Raw genomic sequence first — 22430 nt, 5'->3', positions numbered from 1 at the left:
CTTACAGACACAACCACACACATCTTACAGACACAACCATACACATCCTACAGACACAACCACACACATCTTACAGACACAACCATACACATCTTACAGATACACATTCAACTTTTCTAACTCTCAAGCCCAGTGAGGAAGTCTTAGGGGCAGGAGAACATTTTGGTTTTTATTTAATAAGGTGGAAACACTTGAAATCACAGTTCATATGTGTTTCTTCACTTTCTTCCTCATCCCAATCAGCAGAGTATTTTGAGATAAGTTGGGAAACTCCATTACCCACTTTTTTAAAAAAAAAATATTGATTCACATGAAATGTATCAGCACCAATCTCTATGCAGTGTTGTGCAGCTTACACGCTCAAAGGCTTGCAGACCTGTGTAAGTGTGTGCACACATCTTCACAGTACTGTGTCCATTCATGGTCACTAAACAGTGCCTATTTCATAGTGAAAACCAGTTCCAGTGGGTGCAGCCGCAGCTACTGAACACCCACAACAGTTATCTGTTAATTTAAATACTTTCTTGCACACCTTTCATGCCCTGCTTTGCAGATAGGTTGGTGCCTCTTCCAGATTCACCCAACTCGGAGCAGTGTCGGGAGACTCGGATCTTCTAGAGGTGACCTGAGACATCTCTACAGAACACTTACTCCACCTGCAAGCCCCATCTGAACGGGATGGTTTCTCCCCGTGACACCTGTCATACAACTGTATCATTGTTGGCCTTCTCCCTCAGCCCCACCCATCCTTGATTTAGCCCCCCCCCACCAAAGTCAGAATCCACCTCCTCTATAATATTTTATGGAAACACTTCCCTTCTGCATAATCGCAGTGAGTAGTTCCTGGGCAGGTGCCTTAGCTGGAGATGTTCCTGGGGTTCCCTCTCAGCAGAACTTGCTTGGGGCAGTTACAACCTGGGCTGGTAATAAGTCAGCTGGCTAGTTTGGGAGTATCTGATAAGTGGATTCACTCAACCACAAAGGGATTCAACTAATCTGTTTTAGCTCCAGCAAAACAGCTTCAAAGGATGCCTTTAGGGTCCAGGGCTGAGGCCCTGGAATGTGGCCAAGTGGGTGTGGCTTGGAAAAAAATGTACAGGTTTTAACTCGCACCTGTAAGAGACTCAAGACTTGAACTCTATGTTCCCCAGCAGCACGCTTTTGGCTCTGCTTGCCAGTCATAACAAGATGATGTTGGTGGGAGGGAGGGTGAGATGACCACTCAGACCTTGACTCACTCTGTGCGAAAGGACTGTCTCTGTGTCATACCTTGACATTACTCAAACTCCCGTCTTCCTCTCCTGGTAGACATCACTGTTGTTACATAGGTGCATCATCTTCTGTGGACTATTTTTGGATCCCCAAATTACTCTATTTACCTCAACCAGAGACACTTGTTTCCGGAGCCTGAGAGCTGGACTGTGGTAAGCTGAGGTTAGGAGCCCCGTCAATCCTCTCTGCTTGCCTCCATGTTCAGTTTGTAGCCTCCAACCTGGTCTCTGCTTAGAAGCTCCCTGACCAGTAGGTCCAAGGGCTATGATCACTGGTGTGCTTCAGCCAGTGGGAGACCTGGAGACTAAGGCCAAGGCATGTTTTTTTCTGCTTCCTCTGATGGTGGCTCTCTCTTGGTGGCACTGAACAAGTCCCACTCTGGGTTCTAGAATTCTGTCAATCACCCCCAATCTGCAGAAAGCGATCCAGAGAAGAGCCCCAGGCAGCTGTTGAGGGATACTAATAAAGTTGCACAGGAGCTTGTGGGGGCTGAGACAATTGTTTTTTTAAAGACATTTTTTTAAAGTAGCCCATATTCTCAGCTACAAAGATTTATTATCATAAAAATGTCTTTTCCTCTTAAATTGGCCTATAAACAACATGATCCCTATAAAAATAACAAAAGAATTTTAAAAATTGGTATCTAGGAGCCGGAGAGATGGCTCAGTGGTTAAGAGCACTGACTGCTCTTCCAGACGTCCTGAGTTCAATTCCCAGCAACCACATGATGGCTCACAACCATCTGTAATGGGATCTGATGCCCTCTTCTGATGTGTCTGAAGAAAAGCTACAGTGTACTCATATACATAAAATAAATGAATAATTCTTTAAAAAAAATTGGAATCTAGTTGACACCTAAGTTTATAGGGGAAGTTAAACATGAGGCCCAGCTGGAGAACAATATCTAAGCGGCCCAGAGCCATGGGGCAGCCTGTAAGTCTAGCACTTGAAACTTAGGAAGAGTTCCCTTGGACTCATGCCTAGCAGAAGCCCCACACCATGCTGCCTTCCCCCTCAAGTCACCCTAAACAACAGAACTAAGTGACAAAGTGACCATGAATTAGAATGCCTAAAACTATGAGCAAAAGGATGGACTATGGGACACTCTCTGCAGGCAGAGGCTCTGGCCCCTAAGATCTGGGTTTGATCCCCAGAGCTCACATGGCAGAAGGAGAGAACTGATTTCTGCAAGCTGTCCTCTGACCTCCACAAGTGTGGAGAGCACACAGAAAAGAATGAGAAATGGTTTGATATTCATATATGAACAATCATATTATGCAGATTAAATTTATGTACACATACTATGTATACACTCATAACTACAATAAACTATCCGTTTATACAATTCGTCTTCTTTATATATTTGGATATTTTATATTATGGTAATATTTGACATAGTATGTGAATCCATGAACATTCTAGGAAAAGTGAGAGAATTCTTTTGTAATCTTAGAGGGGAAATTAGCTATCTAATTGCAATGTAGAAGTCATGAAGTTTTAAAATCATAAGTTAAAAATGTTTAAATGTGAAATAATAAATTTAGCCACATTAAAGAAATTACATGGTTAAAGTCACAATAGTAAAGTAAAATAATCAAAGTAAAATATCAAAGTAAAATAATGAAAATATGGAAAAACGTGGAAAATGAATATTGTTCAGACCTAGACTGCAGGTCACACTTTTTTAGTATATAAAGAGCAAAAGGCCAAGCTTACTAGAAAAATAAAGATACAGAAAAAGGAAAAATGATGTGTGTGTGTGTTCATTGCGTGTGCATGCACATGAATAGGAGACCTGGGTATGTGTGTGCTCATGTGTGTGCATATATATGAGAGCAGAAGGCTCTGCCTATGTGTATGTTTGTGTGTGGGCATGTGTGTGTGTTATGTGACACACACAAGAATAGGAGGCTGTGCTTATGTGTATTGTGTGCATACAGGAGAGCAGGAGGCTGTTTATGTGTGTGTATTCACAGGAGCAGGAGAGTGTGTCTGTGTGTGTGTTTGTTCGTGTGTGTGTGTGTGTGTGTTATGTGCATAAGAGCATGGGGCTATGCATGCATGTGCAGTTCAGCTTCAGGTGCCATTCACTCTGCTTTTTCAAGTCAGGCTTTCTCACTGGACTACTTAGACTAGGCTAGCTGGCCTGTAGCCAGAGACTCTCAGCGCCCCTCAGCACAGGCTTATCTGCTATAGTGAGTGCCCTTGACAGCTTTTTTCTCTAAGTTGGGGCATCCTCTTCCTTCTGGACATCTCTCTTTCTCTATTAAGACAGGGTCTCAGACTATAAGACTGAGGCTCAGGCTGACCTAGAACTCACTAATAATCTCGATTGGCCTTAAACTCACAGCAATCCTGCCTCAGCCTCTCATGTGCAGAGATTACAAGTGTCTATAATCTGTCTGGCTCTGGGCTGTATTTTCTTTATAGCTGCTTGGTTTTCTTTAAAGGCTATCATGTTTCGTACTGTCTATATTTACACTGCTGGCTGTGTACCCTGGGAATGAGGAGAGACACATGCATATATAAATTCTGCCTTGGCCACTGTACAACTGTGACATATCATCTCTAGTCTGCCTTTCTTACCCAGAGAGCCTCATACTGGCTTCTGTCCAGCACTAGATGAGAGCAGGGACAAAGGTCAGAGATGGGTCACTGTGGCACTTATCGCTCAGGAGAGTTCCCAAGGTTGTGCATTCCCAGGGTGGGAGCTGGCAGCTGCTGAACACGTCCATGGTTAGCCCAGAGGTTACTGAGCTGCCTGTGACCACTGTCCACATCAGTCAAACATCATCCTGGAAGACACCAAAACTGCAGATTGAGTGGCAGGAGCCTCCAGTGCCCTCTCTGTCACCTACTCCCACTGGTCTTTGTTTCTGTTATAGTACAGAGAGATAGAATATCTCGCTCCAAATAGAGAGACCAGACTTGGGCTACACATACCTACAGAGAGGGAAAGCTTTGGATTTTAAGACTGTGAGGTAAAATGACTGACAGTTTGAGGAAGGTAGGGGAGGCAGAGTTTTGGAGTCTAGAGCCAGCACTGAAAGGACATTACTGTGGCTAGGGGAGTGGCTGAGGGTCTCACAGCCAGCCTGGCCCCTTCATCTTTTGCTTAGGGACACACTGAGAAATCCTGCTTTCCTCTGGTGCGGTCCTCCAGGGTTCCCATCCAGGGTGTGTCTTACTGCAAGCAGAGATCATGCTCTCCCCTCAGAGATCTGGCCTACCCAGTTCCATTTCTAGTTTTTCACTCCTCTGGCATGTTCCACACACCCATTTGCCTTCCAGCACCAGAACGCACTACAAACCTCAACACCACCCTCCCAGACTCCTCAGACTCTAGGTTCTTTAGTCTCTCGGCCCCCTGTAGCTTCAGCTCACTTTGTTTCTTGGCACAGGCTCTCCCTTCCTGTGGCCTTTCCTTCCCTGGGTGTGACCGGCCCCTTTTACATTGTCCTAAGCACCACTCTGTCCCATCTGTTAAATAGGAGGCAAACAAAATGGACATGATGGTTGCCCACTGAACTCATGACTTAAGAGCCTTGGACACTAAACTGGAGGCACTGGCCCAGCCTGGGTGGAGAGAAGCTAGGTGAGTGAGACCCAGGAGCCACAGTTGCAGTTAGAAACTTAGGTCTGGTCCTGCTGCTGCTGCTGCTTAACTTTAGGTGAAATTTGCTGCCTTTCTTTTTGTCCTGTGCCAACCTTAGTCACTTTTGGCAGTTTTGTTCTGGGAGGTGTGAAGCTGGTAGAAGGGCTTGGGGTGGAAGGGTAGGGATTGTCATTGAGGTGGGAATGAGAGGGGGAGTGGCTGAACCTTTGGAAGAGCTTCCAAAGTTACAGAAAGTGCTGCTGCCCAAACATAGGAAAGGGATCACTGAGGTCAAGGTCAGCACTGAGATCAAGATCAGCACAGAGGTCAAGGTCAGCACCCAGAAGGTCAGCACTGAGGTCAAGATCAACACAGAGGTCAAGGTCAATATGGAGGTCAAGGCCAGCACTGATGTCAAAGCCATGTTTACATAATTGCTTAAGAGCCAAGAGTGGCCCTTACAGAGAAAATCTCACACCCTGCTTCACCAGACCAATCTTTTAGGGGAAACCTAGTTTCTCTTTATGCCATCTAGAGCTGGGCCCCGAACCTGAGAATTCCAGGCCCTTTGTGGTTCCTTCTCTGCTTGGTGCCCTGACAGAGCACAAAGCTACAAGGCTCTTGGGTGCTGGCCTCTTCCCTTCCTGAGTCCATGGCTGTGCTATTGGCTTTTTCCCCTGAGACTCCTGCCTTGGCAGACCAGCATCTACTTCCTGATTTATCTATTTCTAAATAGATTTATCTATTCAGTGATACTCTCTCTACTCTGGGGTACCTGAGAAGACTTTTTATCCATGGGCCCTTGAGGTCTCTACAAATTCAGACTTTCCCCCATTTAAATTTGCTTGGCCAAAGCCAGTTAAAGCTGGAGTCTGGGCTTTTCCACACCTTGGACTCAGCATGTCACTTAGCCTTTCTGGATGAAAAGGCTAATTGTTTCCAGTTGCTCCGGCTCCTCTGAGCACCCCTAGACCCCATGGCCTTTCTACCACACCCAAGCCTACAGACAGGTCCCTGTTGGCACCCCAGACCCTGCCTTAGGAGAGGCTTTATTGATGGTTCCTTTAATCTTCAGGGCTCTCTTCTGAAAAGATAAATTCATTCAGGACTATGTCAGTAAATTTCCAGAGCTGTACTCCTGGTCTCTGCTCCCTGTGTGGCAGCCCCATGTCCAGGCTAGGGTCCCCTGTGCCACTGTAGGAAATGTCTGTGGCTGGGTTACTCATATTTGCAGCTGTTTGTAGGTTACTAAGGGGAAGATGAAATATTTGTTGGGTGTTTTCTCTTTCATTTCCTTCAGGCATCAACATCGTTTCTTCCCAAAGAAAACAGGAAAGTAAAGCAGAGTGGAGAAGCACCCAGGGGACCTAGGACATGTTGGGCTTTGTATATCTTTACCACACTAGAAGGCAATAGCCTGTGCATGAACTCTGGCCATGCACTGCTGCAGCTTAGTCCTGCCATACTATGAGTGAGTTACAAGCCCAGGGAAGGGAGATATCCATCATTCATAAACTTCAAACCCAGGCCAAGGTGGTGCTTAAGCTTGGGGAAGGGAGACAGGACACAGCGCAGCCAGCTCCATCACTCCTAAAAGATCTCCTTGTGCCTCGCAAGTTTTGATGGTTACTTTTCTCATTTGTGCTTAACTTTTTGTGGTTCTTCTGCCCTCATCCCCCCCCCCCCGGGGGCACTCAGGCAGAAGGATGCTATCACCTTCTAATGTAGCCTTAGGCTACACTAAGGCATTTGGGCAGCTAGCTCACCACTAGTAAGGACAGCCATGGAGACTTGATCCTGATAATGGTGGTGGTGAACACTGGCCTGGGCAGGGACTGTGGCTTAGCAGAGGGGCAGCTGGAACTAAGAGAGGAGAGTGGGAGAGAGGGAAGAGAATAGGCACAGCTCAGGGTAGAAAGGTCAGTAGGTTCAGAATCTGAACTGCCCCACACCCTGTCTTGGGAAGAGGGAGTGAGGGGGATTGAGACTGTGGTTCCTTCTTAACATTTCACTTTCTTTCTTTTTTTTTTTCTTCTGCAAAGTCAGAGGTTTATTTGTTTTTTCAAACTGCACAGGTAATGAGACCTCCATGGTTGTTTTGTTAAAATTTGACACATCATTTTTCATGATATATTTACTGGTTTCCAAAGGGAGCTTGGAGCTACACATGATATTTGGCATCCCTACTATATCCTATTCTAAATCTACTGAAAGCAGTTAAAAGAAGAAATGTTTTATTGATCTTAATAGGCAAGAAAATGTTGTGTAGCTTATAAAAGAATAACACAAGTTATGGTAGTTGAGTTGACTATAACGCTTCACTTTCTGATACCAGTCTATCCCAGTTGCCATCCCCTCCAGGCACGACAAAGCTTGGATTTTAGCTGCACCAGCTGGCTGAGTCTCTAAGGGTTTGAGAAAATAAATACAGATGATATTGTCAGGATGTCCAGGACATCAGCCACTCTGCAGGTTGCAGGGCACCCTGGTCTCGAGACACACTCCCAGACACTTCCAATGAGTGCTTTAGAACGGACCCACAGCTAAGAAACTGAGGAAACAGACAGGCCTGACAGAAACTAAGAGAAGTCCTCCCCACTTCCTCCCTCGAAGCTCCTCCCAGTGCTAGTGGGAAGCCTGGTACTCCTATCCGTGCTCAGATATCCCAACAGTGCTGAACCCACCTCCCCCTGGAAGCTGGCCATGGCTGCAATGTTGCTGTAACCTTAATCTTGCCTCAGTTAAGCTGCTGCAATGCTGCGGTGTGTGGCTCTGTCTTCAGCATGTACCATTGATCATGGTCACCCGTCTGGGGATCCTCCTTGGTGGCCACCTCAGCATAGTGTGGCCTTCTATGGCCTTGTGTCTGAGGCTCTGTGATGCTTTAGGTGTCCACAGCTTTACTGTTACTCCTTTGCTAGTGCTTCTGACTGGGGCATTTCCATCTTCCCCACACTGGGAACATCTCAACCCATCTGAGGAAGTGTTCCTAGCAAGTCCTGGGTAGAGGCCCAGAATGTTGCTGTGTAAGAACATCCCCCACCCTCCCACCCACCCCTAACTGAAGGGCTCTCTAGCAAGCCTAAGCACTGCAGGCAGGTCTTGCCCACTCCACTTCCCTCTCCCTTGCTAAACAGTTAGATTCCATCCCTAAAGCTAGCCCCCAAGGTCTATTTCCTTATTTAGCCACTGACACATTCCCAAGACTAAACATCAAGGTCCAACAGTCATTAATTGGTGACACAGGCTAATCTGTCCAATCAGGACTTGCCAGTTCATCCTAGCACAGACTACCCTTGAAAATGCACTCCTGCAAAAACCACCTGCTGCTTCTTACTGTCTGCCTTTTCCCAATCCAGAGGCAGTGATACCTCTACCCCTTACCCCCACTCCACCCCACCCCCAGCCCTCCATGATAATTAATCTCCTTTGTGCTGAGAATTTGGTGTCTGGGTGTGTCCTATACAGACTCTGAAGGCACTCCCAACTCCTTCACCAACCAAGAATTCTCTGCCCCAATTGTCAAGAATGGCACCCAGGAGAAAGCCTGCTTGCAGTCCTGCTGGCTCCGTGGCTCTTGCCTGTGCTGGCTCCCTTCCTCTTCTCACTGGTCCCCACTGGATGGATGATAAAGAGCATGGAAGCAGCTCCTAGCTACATTCCTGCCTCCACTGATACCTTCAGTCTCCATCCCACCTGGCACCTTGTGGGGGAAGGAACAAGCTGATCTCCTGTCTTAGGCAGCCCAGAGAAGGAGGGAACCCCGGTTCTCAGACAGCTGAAGGCCTCGACTTTCAAAGGGATAAGAAGGAATGACCCTAAGGACACTCTAGGGTCCCCCTGTGTGGTTTTTCTCTAGAGGAAACACCAAGCCCAGACCCAGGCCTGTGACAGAGTGATGATAAGTCACGGTGGGCCTGGCCTCCTGTTATTCATTCCACAGCCTGGCAACAAGTCAGAAGAGGCTTCCCCAAATGGGAGTTCCCAACATACGTGCAGTCCTATCATTTCCATCTGGTTTGGGCTGGAGCTGGCACTGTAGCCAAGCCTCTCCTCATCAACATAAGGTTGGCAGACCCCAAGTCATCCCCTGTCTTTCTCTCCTCCTGCTATGGGGACGCCCTGAAAGATCTTGGCAGTGGGGTGAGGGGGAGCCTGCAGGACTCATTGCCTCCCACACTCACAAGAGAGGAGAGAGGGGGGCTCTTGTTGTCCACCGAAGTAGGAGAAACACCAGAATGAAGGTTGACTTGACAGGGAATGGTGTGTGTGTGTGTTTCTTTCTGATCTCCAGAGGGATAGAGGAACCTCTAGAGGCCCTGGGCCTCAAGAGCACCTTAGATTCAGAAGTCTCAAGATGCCTTATTGTGTGGGAAAAGGAAAAAGGACTCATATGTCCCCACAGTTCCCATTTCACAGATGGCTAATTGGAAACTGATGACTAACATTCTCAGGGTGTTGGAAGCAAGCACAGGAGCCCAGGCTGTGCGGTGTAGGAGCCTGGGCTGTGCGGTGTAGGAGCTCGGGCTGTGCGGTGTAGGAGCTTGGACTGTGTGGTGTAGGAGCCCAGGCTGTGCAGTGTAGGAGCCCAGGCTGTGCGGTGTAGGAGCCCAGGCTGTGCAGTGTAGGAGCCCAGGCTGTGCGGTGTAGGAGCTCGGGCTGTACGGTGTAGGAGCTCGGGCTGTGCGGTGTAGGAGCTCGGGCTGTGCGGTGTAGGAGCTTGGGGTGTGAGGTGTAGGAGCCCGGGCTGTGCTGTGTAGGAGCTCGGGCTGTGCAGTGTAGGAGCCCAGGCTGTGCAGTGTAGGAGCCCAGGCTGTGCAGTGTAGGAGCCCGGGCTGTGCGGTGTAGGAGCTCGGGCTGTGCGGTGTAGGAGCCCAGGCTGTGCAGTGTAGGAGCCCAGGCTGTGCGGTGTAGGAGCTCGGGCTGTACGGTGTAGGAGCTCGGGCTGTGCGGTGTAGGAGCCCGGGCTGTGCGGTGTAGGAGCCCAGGCTGTGCGGTGTAGGAGCCCAGGCTGTACGGTGTAGGAGCTCGGGCTGTGCGGTGTAGGAGCTCGGGCTGTGCGGTGTAGGAGCTCAGGCTGTGCGGTGTAGGAGCTCAGGCTGTGCGGTGTAGGAGCTCGGGCTGTGCGGTGTAGGAGCTCGGGCTGTGCGGTGTAGGAGCTCGGGCTGTGCAGTGTAGGAGCTCGGGCTGTGCGGTGTAGGAGCCCAGACTCTGTGGAACTAATGGCCTTTGGCTCTGGAGAGGAAACAGCTGGAAGTTGTGACCATAACAATGCCAATGCACAGGAGCAGGGGAATCTGAAATTTTCCCTAATATTACTCCGCTCTGTCAGTCACATCTCTCTGTCTGACAACACCGTGGTCACCACACTAGGTGCTAGGGCTGGTCCTATCCAGGCATGGAAGATGAGCGGAGTGAAGGAACCTCTACTGAGCATACTCCCCTCTAATGCCCTGTCCCCGAAGATCTTATAAAGCTTTTCCACTCGGCCTCTTGCACGCTGAGTGTCTGTAAGTCGTTCTATTCTATCTTCAGGATTATTATACCCATTATAGGGAAGAGCACTCTTGCTGTTCAAAGTGACAGACCTAAGGAGCTAGCCTCTAATCACTGGGCACCAGAGCTCCACCCTCTGCTGCACTATCCACTGCCACAGTCACTTTTAGTGGAATTTAAATAAAACCTACAAGTTCAGTTCCCCCACCCGTCATGACGGTACACACCTATAATCCCCTTATGTGGGAAACTGAGGCAGGAAGAACTCCTTGAACTCAGGAAGTGAGCTATGGAGTGAGATCTCACTTCAGAAGACAAAACACCAAGTTCAGTTCCTTGGTTGCATACGTCACACTTTGAGTGTCTCTTAGCGACACGGCTGGCAGTTGGCATATTTAGTAGTGTACTTGGACATTTACGTCATTGCTAAGCACTCTGTGGGGACAGAGCTGGTCTAGCCTGCTTTATTGCACACCTGCCTTCTGGGCCACCTTGTCCTGAGACTCACCATCCACACAGCGTTGTGACCAAAACCCCGCTGGACCTCACAGGACATGAAGTCCTTACTGCTAGAGCCCTGGAAAGGGACTTCCCCAGAGCTGATACTATTGGGAGCTGAGGCTGAGCAAGGCTCCACTGACTTAGGACTCTGCTCTTAAGCATAGTTGAGCTGACAGATTTTAAAGTCATAGAATGTTGCAAGTGTGGGCCTTAGGAAAATCTGACCCAACCCTTTCTTCTCAGACATGGTGACTGGGTCAATACAGGGGTGTGTCATGGCTCCTAGTCACAGACACCGAGTGGCAAGGTCCAGGGAGTACCCAGACAAACCAAAGGTCACGTCCTGATCCACAGACCTAGAACCCTGTAACCCTGCTACCTGTTAGGCACTCTGTGGCGTCAGAGGAGAGTCCATGGGGAGCTGGAAACTCTGATGGCTTCCCCTGGCTTCTACTCCCTCAGTGAAGCACGGAGCTGGAGACCAGGTGGGGCTGTAGCCTTGCTGTGTGATGGCCAAGCCTGGGGCCAGCCAGGAGAAGACAGGGCCTGAAGCAAAACAGCAGCATAGCCCTTCACTAGAGCCCGGTTTCTGCTGCCTTAGCTGCAGCAGGAGAAACAGCTGTGAGGCTGAAGGCTGTGCAAATGTTTGCAGCGGAAAGGAAACTGCGGAAGCCATGACTCATAGATGCTAAACTACTCCGGGAGGGGCCTCCATGGGGCAGGGCAGGATGAGAGATAGGGGCTGGAGGTGGGGTTGATAGAAGAACCATGAAGACAGAAGGATGAGTCCACTTTCTTCATTAAACCAGCCCACATCAGTTTTCTGGGCATTGTCCTTTTTTTTTTTTTTCTTTAACTACAGACCTTCTTCTTCTTCTCCTCCTCCTCCTCCTCCTCCTCCTCCTCCTCCTCCTCCTCCTCTTCCTCCTTCCTCCTTGTTCTTCTTCCTCCTCCTCCCCCTCTTCCTCTTCCTTCTTCCTCCTCCCTCCTCCTCCTTCCTCCTCCTCTTTCTTCTTCCTCCTTCCTCCTTGTTCTTCTTCCTCCTCCTCCCTCCTCCTCCTCCTTCCTTCTCCTTCCTACTACTATAGCTATCATCATCATCATCATCATCATCATCATCATCATCATCATCAAATTTGGTCTTGCAACACAGATCAGGTTAGCCTGGTAGCAATCCTCCTGTCTCAGCCTCCTGAGTGCCGGGATTAGAGGCGTGCACCACCGTGCTCAGTATCTCTATATATTACTTTAAAAGTGATGCCTGCAAATCCTAAGAGAAGAACAACATACAAAATTCTTGGCTGGTGCTCTTTGAAACTGTCATGTTTAACAAGAACAAACCAGGACGGTGAAGCTGTTCCAGTCAAGAGGTGCCCTGGGGGCCATGAAGGTGATGCAATGTGGCATTCTGGAGAGACACTGAGATGCAATAGGTCGCTGGGCAAGCCTGAGGAGTCTCCATGAAGCATGGACCTTAGGAGAATGCACTGGTACTCGTTCATCTATGATAGCAAATGCACACATTCTTGTGTGATGGTCATGACTGGAAACTAGTTCTGATTCTATGCAACGCCTCCTTGTTTTTCTGTAAATCTAACATTATTCTAAAAGCACAAAGTTTTATTTATTAAAATGAAACAATAAAAAGCAATGTCTATTGCAAAGGTACAACTAAAGCTCATGAAAGATGGGTGGTCGGCCCAAGATCATAAAGGTAACTCAGTGACGGAGGGGGTAAGATCAGAAACTCCACCTTCAAGAGTACAGTTCCCACAGGCTGCCTCCCTGATGCATCTCTGATGAGGTAAACACCAGGACACTGTACAGAAGAGTACCCTGTGGCCAGACACCTCTTGGTAGGTGTTCTGGGAGCCAAATGAAAGTGGGGGCGGAGCGGCCCACTTCAAGGGCACAGAGAGCACAGGCCTGCCATTTGAACAGCTGTGTTAGCCCTGGAAATCTTATGCTCTTGCCTGGACCACAGAGGCCTGCTGGGCACAGGATCTATCCCCATCAGCAGTTACAGAGTACAGAGTGGCTGGCCTCTGGGCTGGGCTAGCTGAGGCTCAGCCTTTCCTTCCTAGCCTTCCTTGAAGAAGGGCTGCCGTTTTTCTTTGCTAAGTCCATGTCTTGCATGACCATGTTCTACAATAAGTGGGAGTACCTCTGTGCCTCTTTGTGTGCTTGAGCACATGAATGCACATGTACACACAAATGCGCGTGCACAAACACACACACACACACACGAACACACATGAACACACACACACACGAACACACACGAACACACACGGGAGGGGAGGATCACTTGAGGGAGGGAAAGAAGCTGAGCCTTCCAGGAATGCAGGTGAGGGACTGAGTAATGCACTTGAGGGCAGCACAGTAAAGGGTGTAGGAGGGTGTGGACAGATGCAGGAACGTGTTCAAGTCCAAGGAGGCCATTTGCCTAGGTTCACTGGGTCAGTGAACACTTTTGGGTAGAGGGTACAAATGGAGAAAATGAAACACCCTTGCCTTGCTCAGCACCGAGGATCTAGACCCTGTCAGGTTATAAAATGAGTGCAGGATTTGGCATCAGACCAGGGCTCTGACAATGACTAGGGCGCAGACTTACACGAACCCTCCTGCCTCTGCGCTTCAGTTTTTCATACCTGCATAGCATGTGTACAACTATCTACTTGGGATTTAGGATGCCACAGTGCAACCAAACCAAACAAATCCCAATGCTGTCTGAGTTATGCATTGTTTCTCAGGTGATACCTTTTGCTCACCTACCAGACCAAGGAATGAGAAACAGCTAACCGTGGACAGGCTTGATCCTATTGGGTGAGGGGTTGCTGCCACAGGGATTGAACCTAGGACCTCATTCATGCATTCTGGTCAAGAACTGTACCACTATCCCACCCCACAGTAAGAACAGTTTTAGAAGGCTGAATGCCACATATCAGTGGGTTCTAATAGTATCTTTCCTCCCTTCCTTCCTTCCTTCCTTCCTTCCTTCCTTCCTTCCTTCCTTCCTTCCTTCCTTCCTTTCTTCTACAGTTTGGGGGAACTGAGGTCCCTAGGGATGCCTGGGCCAAGGTCTCCCAACTACTGGCATTACTGAAACGCTTGTCTTTGCCACAGCCCTGATCTGTTGCCCCTCAGCCTTTGGGGATTCTCGGATGTTGTTACCAACCCCACTGAGTCTGTGTTTCTGCCACAGTCCTTCTATTGCCTCTGAGCCTTGGGACTTGGCAATGGTACCACCCCTTTGGGATCTCATGTCCAGATGTCGAAGTAAGGGTGAGAGTTCAGTAAACCACATTTCGCCATCCATGATCTCATTAGAATCTTCTAGAATAAGAAGCCAAAGGAAAATAAAATGGCTCATCTGGTACTTCCAGAAAACTTAAACATTAGACCAATTACTGAGAAAGTTTAGGAAGGTTTACATTTCTCTTTTAGGTTCTGGACATACAGCAAACAGTTTCTCCCAGGGATTTAACCCTTGTGGCCTCTCCCAGACTGCCTAGTGGCACTGAAATGGGTCTTAACTCAGGTACTTATTACATGCAGCTCAGCCCTTAGGATGTGGGAAGACTTTTGAAGTAGCTGTGTAGATTTCTTTAGTACTCAGCAATTTTCCTAGATCCTTCAAATGCTCCCAGGCTGGTCAAAATCTCAATCAACTTCCAACCCCAGCATCTCCATTTCCTCTAATTAGTGGCTTGTCCCCACAGGACACTGGTCTTAGGTACCCTAGGATGCCTGGTCTGCTCTCTTTCCTGGGGAGAGAGGACAGAGAAGAGAGGCTTAATTTCCACAGGTGAGAAAACTCTATGGAATTTTAGGAATACTCACTCATCAAAGTTGTGTTCCAACAGGCCTGGCTCCTGTTTTCTCTAGAGGTTGCCCTGTCTGGAGAGTTTGCACAGGCTATCACATCCCCCACAGGGTGGTATTTTTGCAGGCCTCCCTCTAGGTAGGCCATCTTGGCACTTAACACACCAGTGCTGGGGTCAGACAAATGTGTCCATTCACCAGGCCTCTTTATTTCTCTGACTATGGTATAGCAATGCTCATCTGTAAAATGAGAGTGATCAGGGGTATCTTAGAGTGTGGGTAAGCATGGTTTAGTGACTGGCTTACCATTTAGTGGCTGCCATCAGTATGAGACCAGAACCACTATGACGTGGGCATAGGAAGGAGGTGAATTCTAGAGAACCAGCTTTGTTATAGTGAATTTGTCTGGGAAGCCCACTGAGGCAGATAGCAGGTTTGTGGTTTATCAGAGTAAGTAATCTGCCCCAAATAACTATAGAGTCATGTTTATTATGAAGAAGAAAAAAGTGCATGTGGATTCCCATTGCTGAGATTCACCAGAAGCCTGGGGAGTTTCAGAAGCTGGGGACCCTAGAACCCTAATTCTCTGACAGGGCCTTCCCAACCCTGATTGATGCTTGGGTTAGTTTGAATTACATGATCATTACAATTACAGGATTGTTCACAATCCACACTGCTTGTCTTTCCTTGGTGAGCTTCTTGTGCAGGGAGCTACTGTAAGGTGGAGCCCTGATGCTTTTCCACTTCCTCTCAGCAGTGAAAGGATTCCCCTTCCTTCACACTGAGTCACTGCCTCGTCTCGGGCCTGTCTTAGACCTCACAGACCTTCCGCCTTAGCACTGTGACTGGCTATGGGGGCATCCCCAGGAGACAAGAAAACCAGGGAGCTTCTGGAAATGGAAGTCACCACACAGCTTGGGGAGAGAAGCCACAGAACTTGCAGTTGGCACAGCACGGCTTGCTCCAGACCCCACTACTTACCCAGGGCTCCTTGGCAGATGTCTGTGCGGGTGGCTCCTCCAATAATGAATTGGGGGTCAGCGCAGATCTCCTGGAAACAAACGCATAGAACATGGTCAGCATGGTGGATAGGAGCCTTGGTTCTCAATGAGTGCCTCAAACTGCTCCTCCTCATGCTGCTCTGAGGAATGTTTTATAGTCAGACCTCCACGTAGGAGGAGATCCATATGACCCTGCTCCATTGGCCTTGTGTGTGGTGGGGGGAAGCTTCCAGGAAGTCATCAGACCCACACACTTCAAATTTTCTGCAGCCTACTCCATTATACTGTTTACCAGGGCCAAGGAATGCATCCAGTGTCCCCTGCCAGGCTTTGGGACCTTCCACAGTAAATGCCCCCTGCCCACCATTCTGGCAGCGTCTCTTCTGGGCCTGCACACAAGTGATTGGGTTTGCATGACATTCTTCCTTTGCCTACTTTTTCCATGTGCATTCACATTTCAATATTCTCTCCCTCTCCTTCCAGGATGAAGCCTTTTCTCCTCATTTATCCCCACCCTACCTTTTGAGTTCTGTCCTAGGGTTTTTGAGAACCTAAATCTGGTGACACTCATGGGTCCTCTTCCATCTTTCTAATGCACGTGCTTCTACATCCCCCCAGTGCTTGGAGAATGTTTACATTCTGCACCTGCTGCACAGAAACCTCATGGGGCCTCATCTCCTGTAGCCCCATAGGGACTCAAGATGGACTCAGCTCCTATTACAAGTGGAGAACATCTTAGGAAGAACAGTGATTGCTCAAAGCTTCATGGTTCCCCAGCGGTAGAGACAACTGGGATTTGAACTCATTGGTGTCAAGTGCTAATGCCCTTATGCCTCTGAGGTGGTTGTTCTCAAAGCCAATGTGGAAGGTCTCAGCCCCCCAGCAGGCCCCTGGATGTATTTATAGATTCTGAAGAGCTCCATCCAAAAGCCACAAAGGAAGTTGGGGCCCCAAATATAAGCTGGTTTGTAGGAGTGTCACATCTGCATAGTATGGCTTTGACTTTTGGCACTATTCTGTCTACCAGGAGTCTTCTTCCCTGGGTGAGAGCTGAGTCTATCCTGGTAGCCTCCAGCAGCACACCAGCTCACATAGCATGCTCACTTCCTGCTTTTTCCATCAGTCTTCCTGCCGAATGCAAGGGCAATGAGAAAGCATTTCTGTCCTAGCCAACTTTTCCTAAGGCCTGCCAGGCAAGCACTTAACCCCGGGGATGGAGCAGACTGATTTGGTTCCAAGAGCCTCCGTCATACTGATCATCCAGGGGCCAAGCTCTTTCCTCAGGAGAGGGGCTACCATTATACTTCAGAGACTGCCTTGGGGTCTCCAGAGAAGTCTAAGTTTAGACTTCACAATCCAGAGACTTTAGAAAACTGGGCCCCAGTCACAGCCTGTGGAGCCTGGAATTAAACATGATGTAGTCATAGAAGAAAGGAGGGCGAGCTCAAGCTTGGATTCTGATAAGCCAGTGAGAATCTCAGCCCTGTTGTTTTTTGCATAAGGCCTAGGATGCTGGTAGGTTACTTGACATCCTGAAGCTTGTTCTGCATCTGTATAATGGGTTTGAAAGAGAAAAATGTACCATCCACAGAGGACTGTTCTCAGGGTCAGGTGAATGGCCTTCACAAGTACTCTATCATGACAGCTGGGAACACCTGATGTACCATCCTGGCTCACTTACATTCTTTCAAAGTCTCCTCCTCAGAGAGTCCCTCCTCACCCTGCTGTTCTCTGCCCTATGCTCATTCCTGCCCTGGAGTTGTCGCCATGAACCAATGCAGTCACATATGTTTTGTTGCTCTGCTGAGCTGCTATGTGTTATTTGCCATGCGCTCTCAGTGTCTTGCCAGGATAGTGTTCCTTCTCAATACCCATTCACTCATTCACTCATTCGGTGCCTCTTGGCACTGTGGCCTGGCATGGCCACTGCCCTCAGTGTGGCTGTGCTCATGATCTATCTCATCCCTTTGCAACGGAGAGCTCTCTTGCCAGTGTTATGACATTCTCTCAAGAAGAGTTATCAGCCCCCCTACGCCCCCAAAATGGCTAACCAGGCTCCTTGCCTGCCCTGCTTTCTCTGAGAGTCACTTTTAACCCCTTCTCCTCTCATGACTCAACCTCTAGCAAACTCAAGTTGATCACAGCTGAACAACTATTAAATCAAGCCACAAGTGCTCTCTCTCTCTCTCTCTCTGTCTCTCTCTCTCTCCACCTTTTTCTCCCTCCCCCTTCACTCTCCACCCAGTTCCCTTCCATTTCTCCTCCTCCAAGGTCTGAAGCCTGACTGGTCCCTACCCCACCATTCGTTGAGCTTGTTCTAGTTCAGTCTCCAATAACTGGCTAATGAATCCAGTACGTACATTTAAAAAAAAATTCCTGTTGCCTGGCCCCACCAAGGTCTGACAGGACAAGTCAGGACAGCTAGCCAAGCCATGGCTTCAGTCTTGATTTGCTCTGAGCAAGTTTGACATTCCCAAGCTTCGGTTTCTCTAACTGTATGATGATGTGTGGTGCATAACCTGCCTGCCCTAGGCGGTGAAAGCCCACAGGCAGTATCACCGGTTGAAGGACGTTTTTGCCCTCTGTGGGCTTCAGACACAGAAGCTAAGTGGACTGTGCCTGGAATATAACAGGTGTTCAATAATTGCTCATCAACTGAGTGGAAGGTTTGTGGACTCAGCTGTGTGTGGGTGGTGAACATGCCTCAACCTTGTGTTCCTGCTTTGACTTCCCCTCAGTGATGTGCTGTAACATGGAACTGTAAGCCAAGACAATTCTTTCTCCCCTTCAGTTGCTTTTGGTTAGGGTGTCTCATAACCACAGAAATGATACTAGGATAAAAAGAAAGTTGTAAAACAGTATGCAAATGTGAGGAGCACGTTCTCCTGTATGTGAACTGTCTTCCCAGCCAGGATGTCATCTGAGACTCCCAAGGAGTCGTGACCAACGATTGGTCTTAGGTGTTATCTTACTGTTCGTTCATTCATTCATTCATTCATTCTCCAAATAGTCAGCAGCTTGTTGTTCATGGATATCTCAATGCCTAGGCTAGCGTAAGCACTCCCTAAATGCTGATGAATGAATGAATGAGTGAATGAGTGAATGGGTATTGAGAAGGGACACTATCCTGGCAAGACACTGAGAGCGCATGGCAAATAACACATAGCAGCTCAGCAGAGCAACAAAACATATGTGACTGCATTGGTTCATGGCGACAACTCCAGGGCAGGAATGAGCATAGGGCAGAAAGCAGCAGGGTGAGGAGGGACTCTCTGAGGAGGAGACTTTGAAAGAATGTAAGTGAGCCAGACTTGGGGGAAGCGCATGCCTAGGAGAGGAGAAGGGCCAGAGAGAAGAACCCGATGTTTCCAGGGAACTGAAGCAGTGGTGGCAGCTGCACTGGGTGTGCTAGGCAAGACAGGAAACAAAGAGGCCTTGATTGGTCTTAGGTGTTATCTTACTCATTTAATTTTGAGACACAGTAAACACACTGTTACTTTGTAGCTCATGTTGTCCTCCAACTTACTGAACAGCCAAAGCTACAAAGTGTCTTGAGGGCTGGGATCAAGGGTGTGTAACACCACACCAACTGAGGTGAGGAAGAGAGAGCCAGTGACTCACCCAAGGTACCCAGGTGCTCTGGGTCCTGCTCCACAGAGATATTTCTAGTCTTCTTTTTCACTTATTTTTAAATTTGAGTCAAGGTCTCATGTGGTTCAGGCTGGCCTTAAATGCACTCACTGGATAGCCAAGGCTAGCCTCCATCTTTTGTTGTGATTATTATTATTTATTTTGTGTTTGTGTCTGTGTGTGTGTGTGTGTGTGTGCACACGCACACATGCCTGAGAGACTCTGCATGTGTGCCACAGTGTGCATGTGGAGGTCAGAGAACAATTTTTGGGAGTTGGTTCTCCTTTTCCAGGTGGGTTCTGTGATAGAACTAAGGTCAATAAGAATGGCCCTTACTCAGTGAGCCATCTTTGTGGCCCCAGGCTTTGAATTTCTGATCCTCCTGTCTCTGCCTCTTGAGTGCTGGAATTACAGGCATACATTATCATGAACCTGATTTTATATGGTACTTGGGACAGATCCATGCTAAGAAAAAGACTCTGCCAACTGAGCTGCACCCCAGCTAGTCTTGGGTGCTTTCAGACTAGATTCAGGATAACAAAAGTGGCCTAGGAGAACCAAGAGTATGGAAGCAGGGTATGAATGTCCATTGTCCTAACAGGAATCTACAAGTTTAGACTTCCTCTAGGTTCCCTGGAAAAGTCAAGTGAGGGTTCCATGGGATGAGAACCAGCAGGGCTTCACTGGAGACTGTAACCACAAGGGAATGGGAAGGGCTTAAGGGCAGAGACCCCGAGGGTTGGGACAAGAGCATCTAGGAGTTGAGCAGAGGTTGCTAGATCAGCAAAACAATGAGTAACTGGATCGTTGGAGCCCTTCAATTATTTACGTTACCCTTCAGTTCTTTAGTTAAGGGATCCTCTAACTGCACTTTGAGAAATAGGCAAGATCTAAGTTGGATAAATGTAACTACCACGTGTACTTGAGATCACCTACGTCAGCCAGTAAGTAAGTAAGTAAGTAAGTAAGTAAGTAAGTAAGTAAGCTACGCCCTCTCCTTGCCTCCCCTCTCCCCTGCCCCAGCAGGCCCGCGTCTTCTATTTTACTCTGATATCCCCACTCCAAACCCTACAAGCCGACCCATGTCACCATAGGAGTCCAATAAAAGTTTCACCTCAGCGGCCCTGTGTCCCTGCCCGAAGGCGGCCTCCAGGGTGTGTCCATTAATGGGACTTAGGGTCCCATCCTGCGCAGCTTGGGGCAGGTCCACTGGGTGGGCCTCAGCCTGCTTCGGGAGTCCCCTTAGCAGCTATCATGGAGCACTACTAAGCCAGGACTACCGAGCCAGGGAGCCTGGGGTTCGCAGCCTCCTGGAACCCCGAGTGCCCTTCCAGGCCATCCCGGCCCTGCCGGTTCCCCTCCCGCTTCCTACCGTGGGCCGCTTCCATTCGATGCCCCGAGTTTTGCTGGAGTAGGGCCCCAATTCCTTGAAGCCCAGGGACGACGGCAGGGCGGGGAAGGAAGGATCCTGGAAGAGCGCCCCGGCCTCCAGGCACTCGTTCAGCAGAGTCTCGTAGTCCTGGTTGAGGTACTTGATGGCTCTCTCGTGTGATCCCAGCCCCTCGGCCGCCTCGCGGTCCTTGGCCAGCTTCATCGCGATGCCCGCCATGGTACCGATCGAGATGGCGCACTGCACAGAGAGAGGGGTCGCGGAGAGGCGGGGCGCGGCACTCGGCTGGGGCGCGGCCGGGCCTGGGGCGCTGCAGCGGACTGCGGGAGCCGCCGCTGCGGGGGAGATGATTCACCAGCGAAAAGCGCCTGGGCCGCTCGCGGGGTGTGGCCTCCTCCTCTCCAGGCCTGCTCGGCACCGCGCTCCGGATGCGGCCAGCCGATGACCTGCACTGCGCCAGCCCGACAGTGGAGGACTACGGGGCCGATACTGCCACCTTCGGACGGCTCCCGGGATGGCGGGGCCCGGTGGCAGGGAGGAGGGGGAGGGCAATCACAAGTTGGGGTGAGACTCAAACCCCAGCCTGTGGGGAGGAAGGCTGGGCGAAACTCAGCAATGAGTGTCCAGGAAACATCGGATGAGTCAGGAGCGGATGAGGGAGTGAGCGAGGCAACTAAGCCAGTTGCCACTCACTGGATCAGGATCCAAAGAGAGCTCTGCAGGCTCTGGGCGCACGAGCGCCCAAACTCTGTGAGAAAAAAATGGCTACGGGTGTGTCCATCTTACAGGTGGGAAACTGAGCCCCTTAGAAGCTCAAATATGTTACCCACATGAATTAAAGCTAGTCACTGACAGCACAGGGTTTTTAAGGTCCCAGGGCCTCTGCAGTTACTGAACAGTTATTTGTGCATAAGTAGGGTTGTGCAATTTGACAAAACCCATCCATCCTTGTTAAATCTAAAATTCAAGAAATGGAGGAAATTGTGTGGTTTTAGGTTGTGTAGCCTCCCATATCACCCGAGGCAAACCTACACTAGAATAATAATGTGCCGCTTATCTAAAACTTTGATTTACCTGGGAGAATTTATTGAGTTGCTGCTGGAAGAGCATTTAGAATAGAGCCCCTGTTGGTGGCCAGTCCCACCACTCTGTCCAGGGAAAGCTCCCGAGTTACAGCTCACACACAGAACACGGTTCTGGAATGAATACTGGATGGGCTTAGTATCTGCTTGTGCTATGAATTGTTTAAAGCACGGATTCTCAACTGGAAGCAACCCACACCCACCAGTGTGAACCAAGGGGCTTTTGACCCTAAATGCAGACCTTATTCATGTTGCCACAACTGGGACAAAAGAGGCTGCTGGCCTCTACTGGGTGGAAGCTGGATACCACACTGAAGGATGGTCGGGTGGAGGGCATGGCTGTACAGAGAGAACAGGAAGAACAATGTAGTCCGAAATGTCTCTGTACCAGGCTGAGAACCCCTGGTTTGGACCCTCATCTTGGTTCAGCATTGTATGGTTTCTGAGATAGTTTGTAACTCTGGAAGTTGCAGGAAGCTGTAGCAACTTGAAATATCTATGTGATATGCAAATGACTCTGTTCTTGGAGGAATCAAATTGTCTGTCTCCCTGTGGCAAAGCCAGGGCTTGTCTGTACTGCTACCTCGATATTCTCCCCTGTGCATGACGAGGGTTTGTCTGGTGTCTTCCCCTCACTT

General features: G+C 49.1%; 1 protein-coding gene across 1 annotated transcript in view; it reads right to left on the bottom strand.

Annotated features, from left to right (window-relative positions):
• Capn2 (calpain 2) overlaps positions 1-21189 on the bottom strand; it is a 50775-nt gene extending 29586 nt beyond the window's left edge. Inside the window, exons 1-2 of the mRNA XM_028789301.1 lie at positions 20693-21189; positions 15671-15740 (exon numbers count right to left, since the gene is read on the bottom strand). Coding sequence (XP_028645134.1) covers positions 15671-15740; positions 20693-20929 — 307 coding nt within the window. The 5' untranslated portion in view covers positions 20930-21189. The remainder of the gene's footprint in view (positions 1-15670; positions 15741-20692) is intronic.
• Between the last annotated feature and the right edge of the window lie 1241 nt (positions 21190-22430).

Source organism: Grammomys surdaster, unplaced genomic scaffold, assembly GCF_004785775.1.
Source record: "Grammomys surdaster isolate TR1022 unplaced genomic scaffold, NIH_TR_1.0 125808, whole genome shotgun sequence".
Taxonomy (NCBI): Eukaryota; Metazoa; Chordata; class Mammalia; order Rodentia; family Muridae; genus Grammomys; species Grammomys surdaster.
This window is presented reverse-complemented; position numbering and strand designations above follow the sequence as displayed.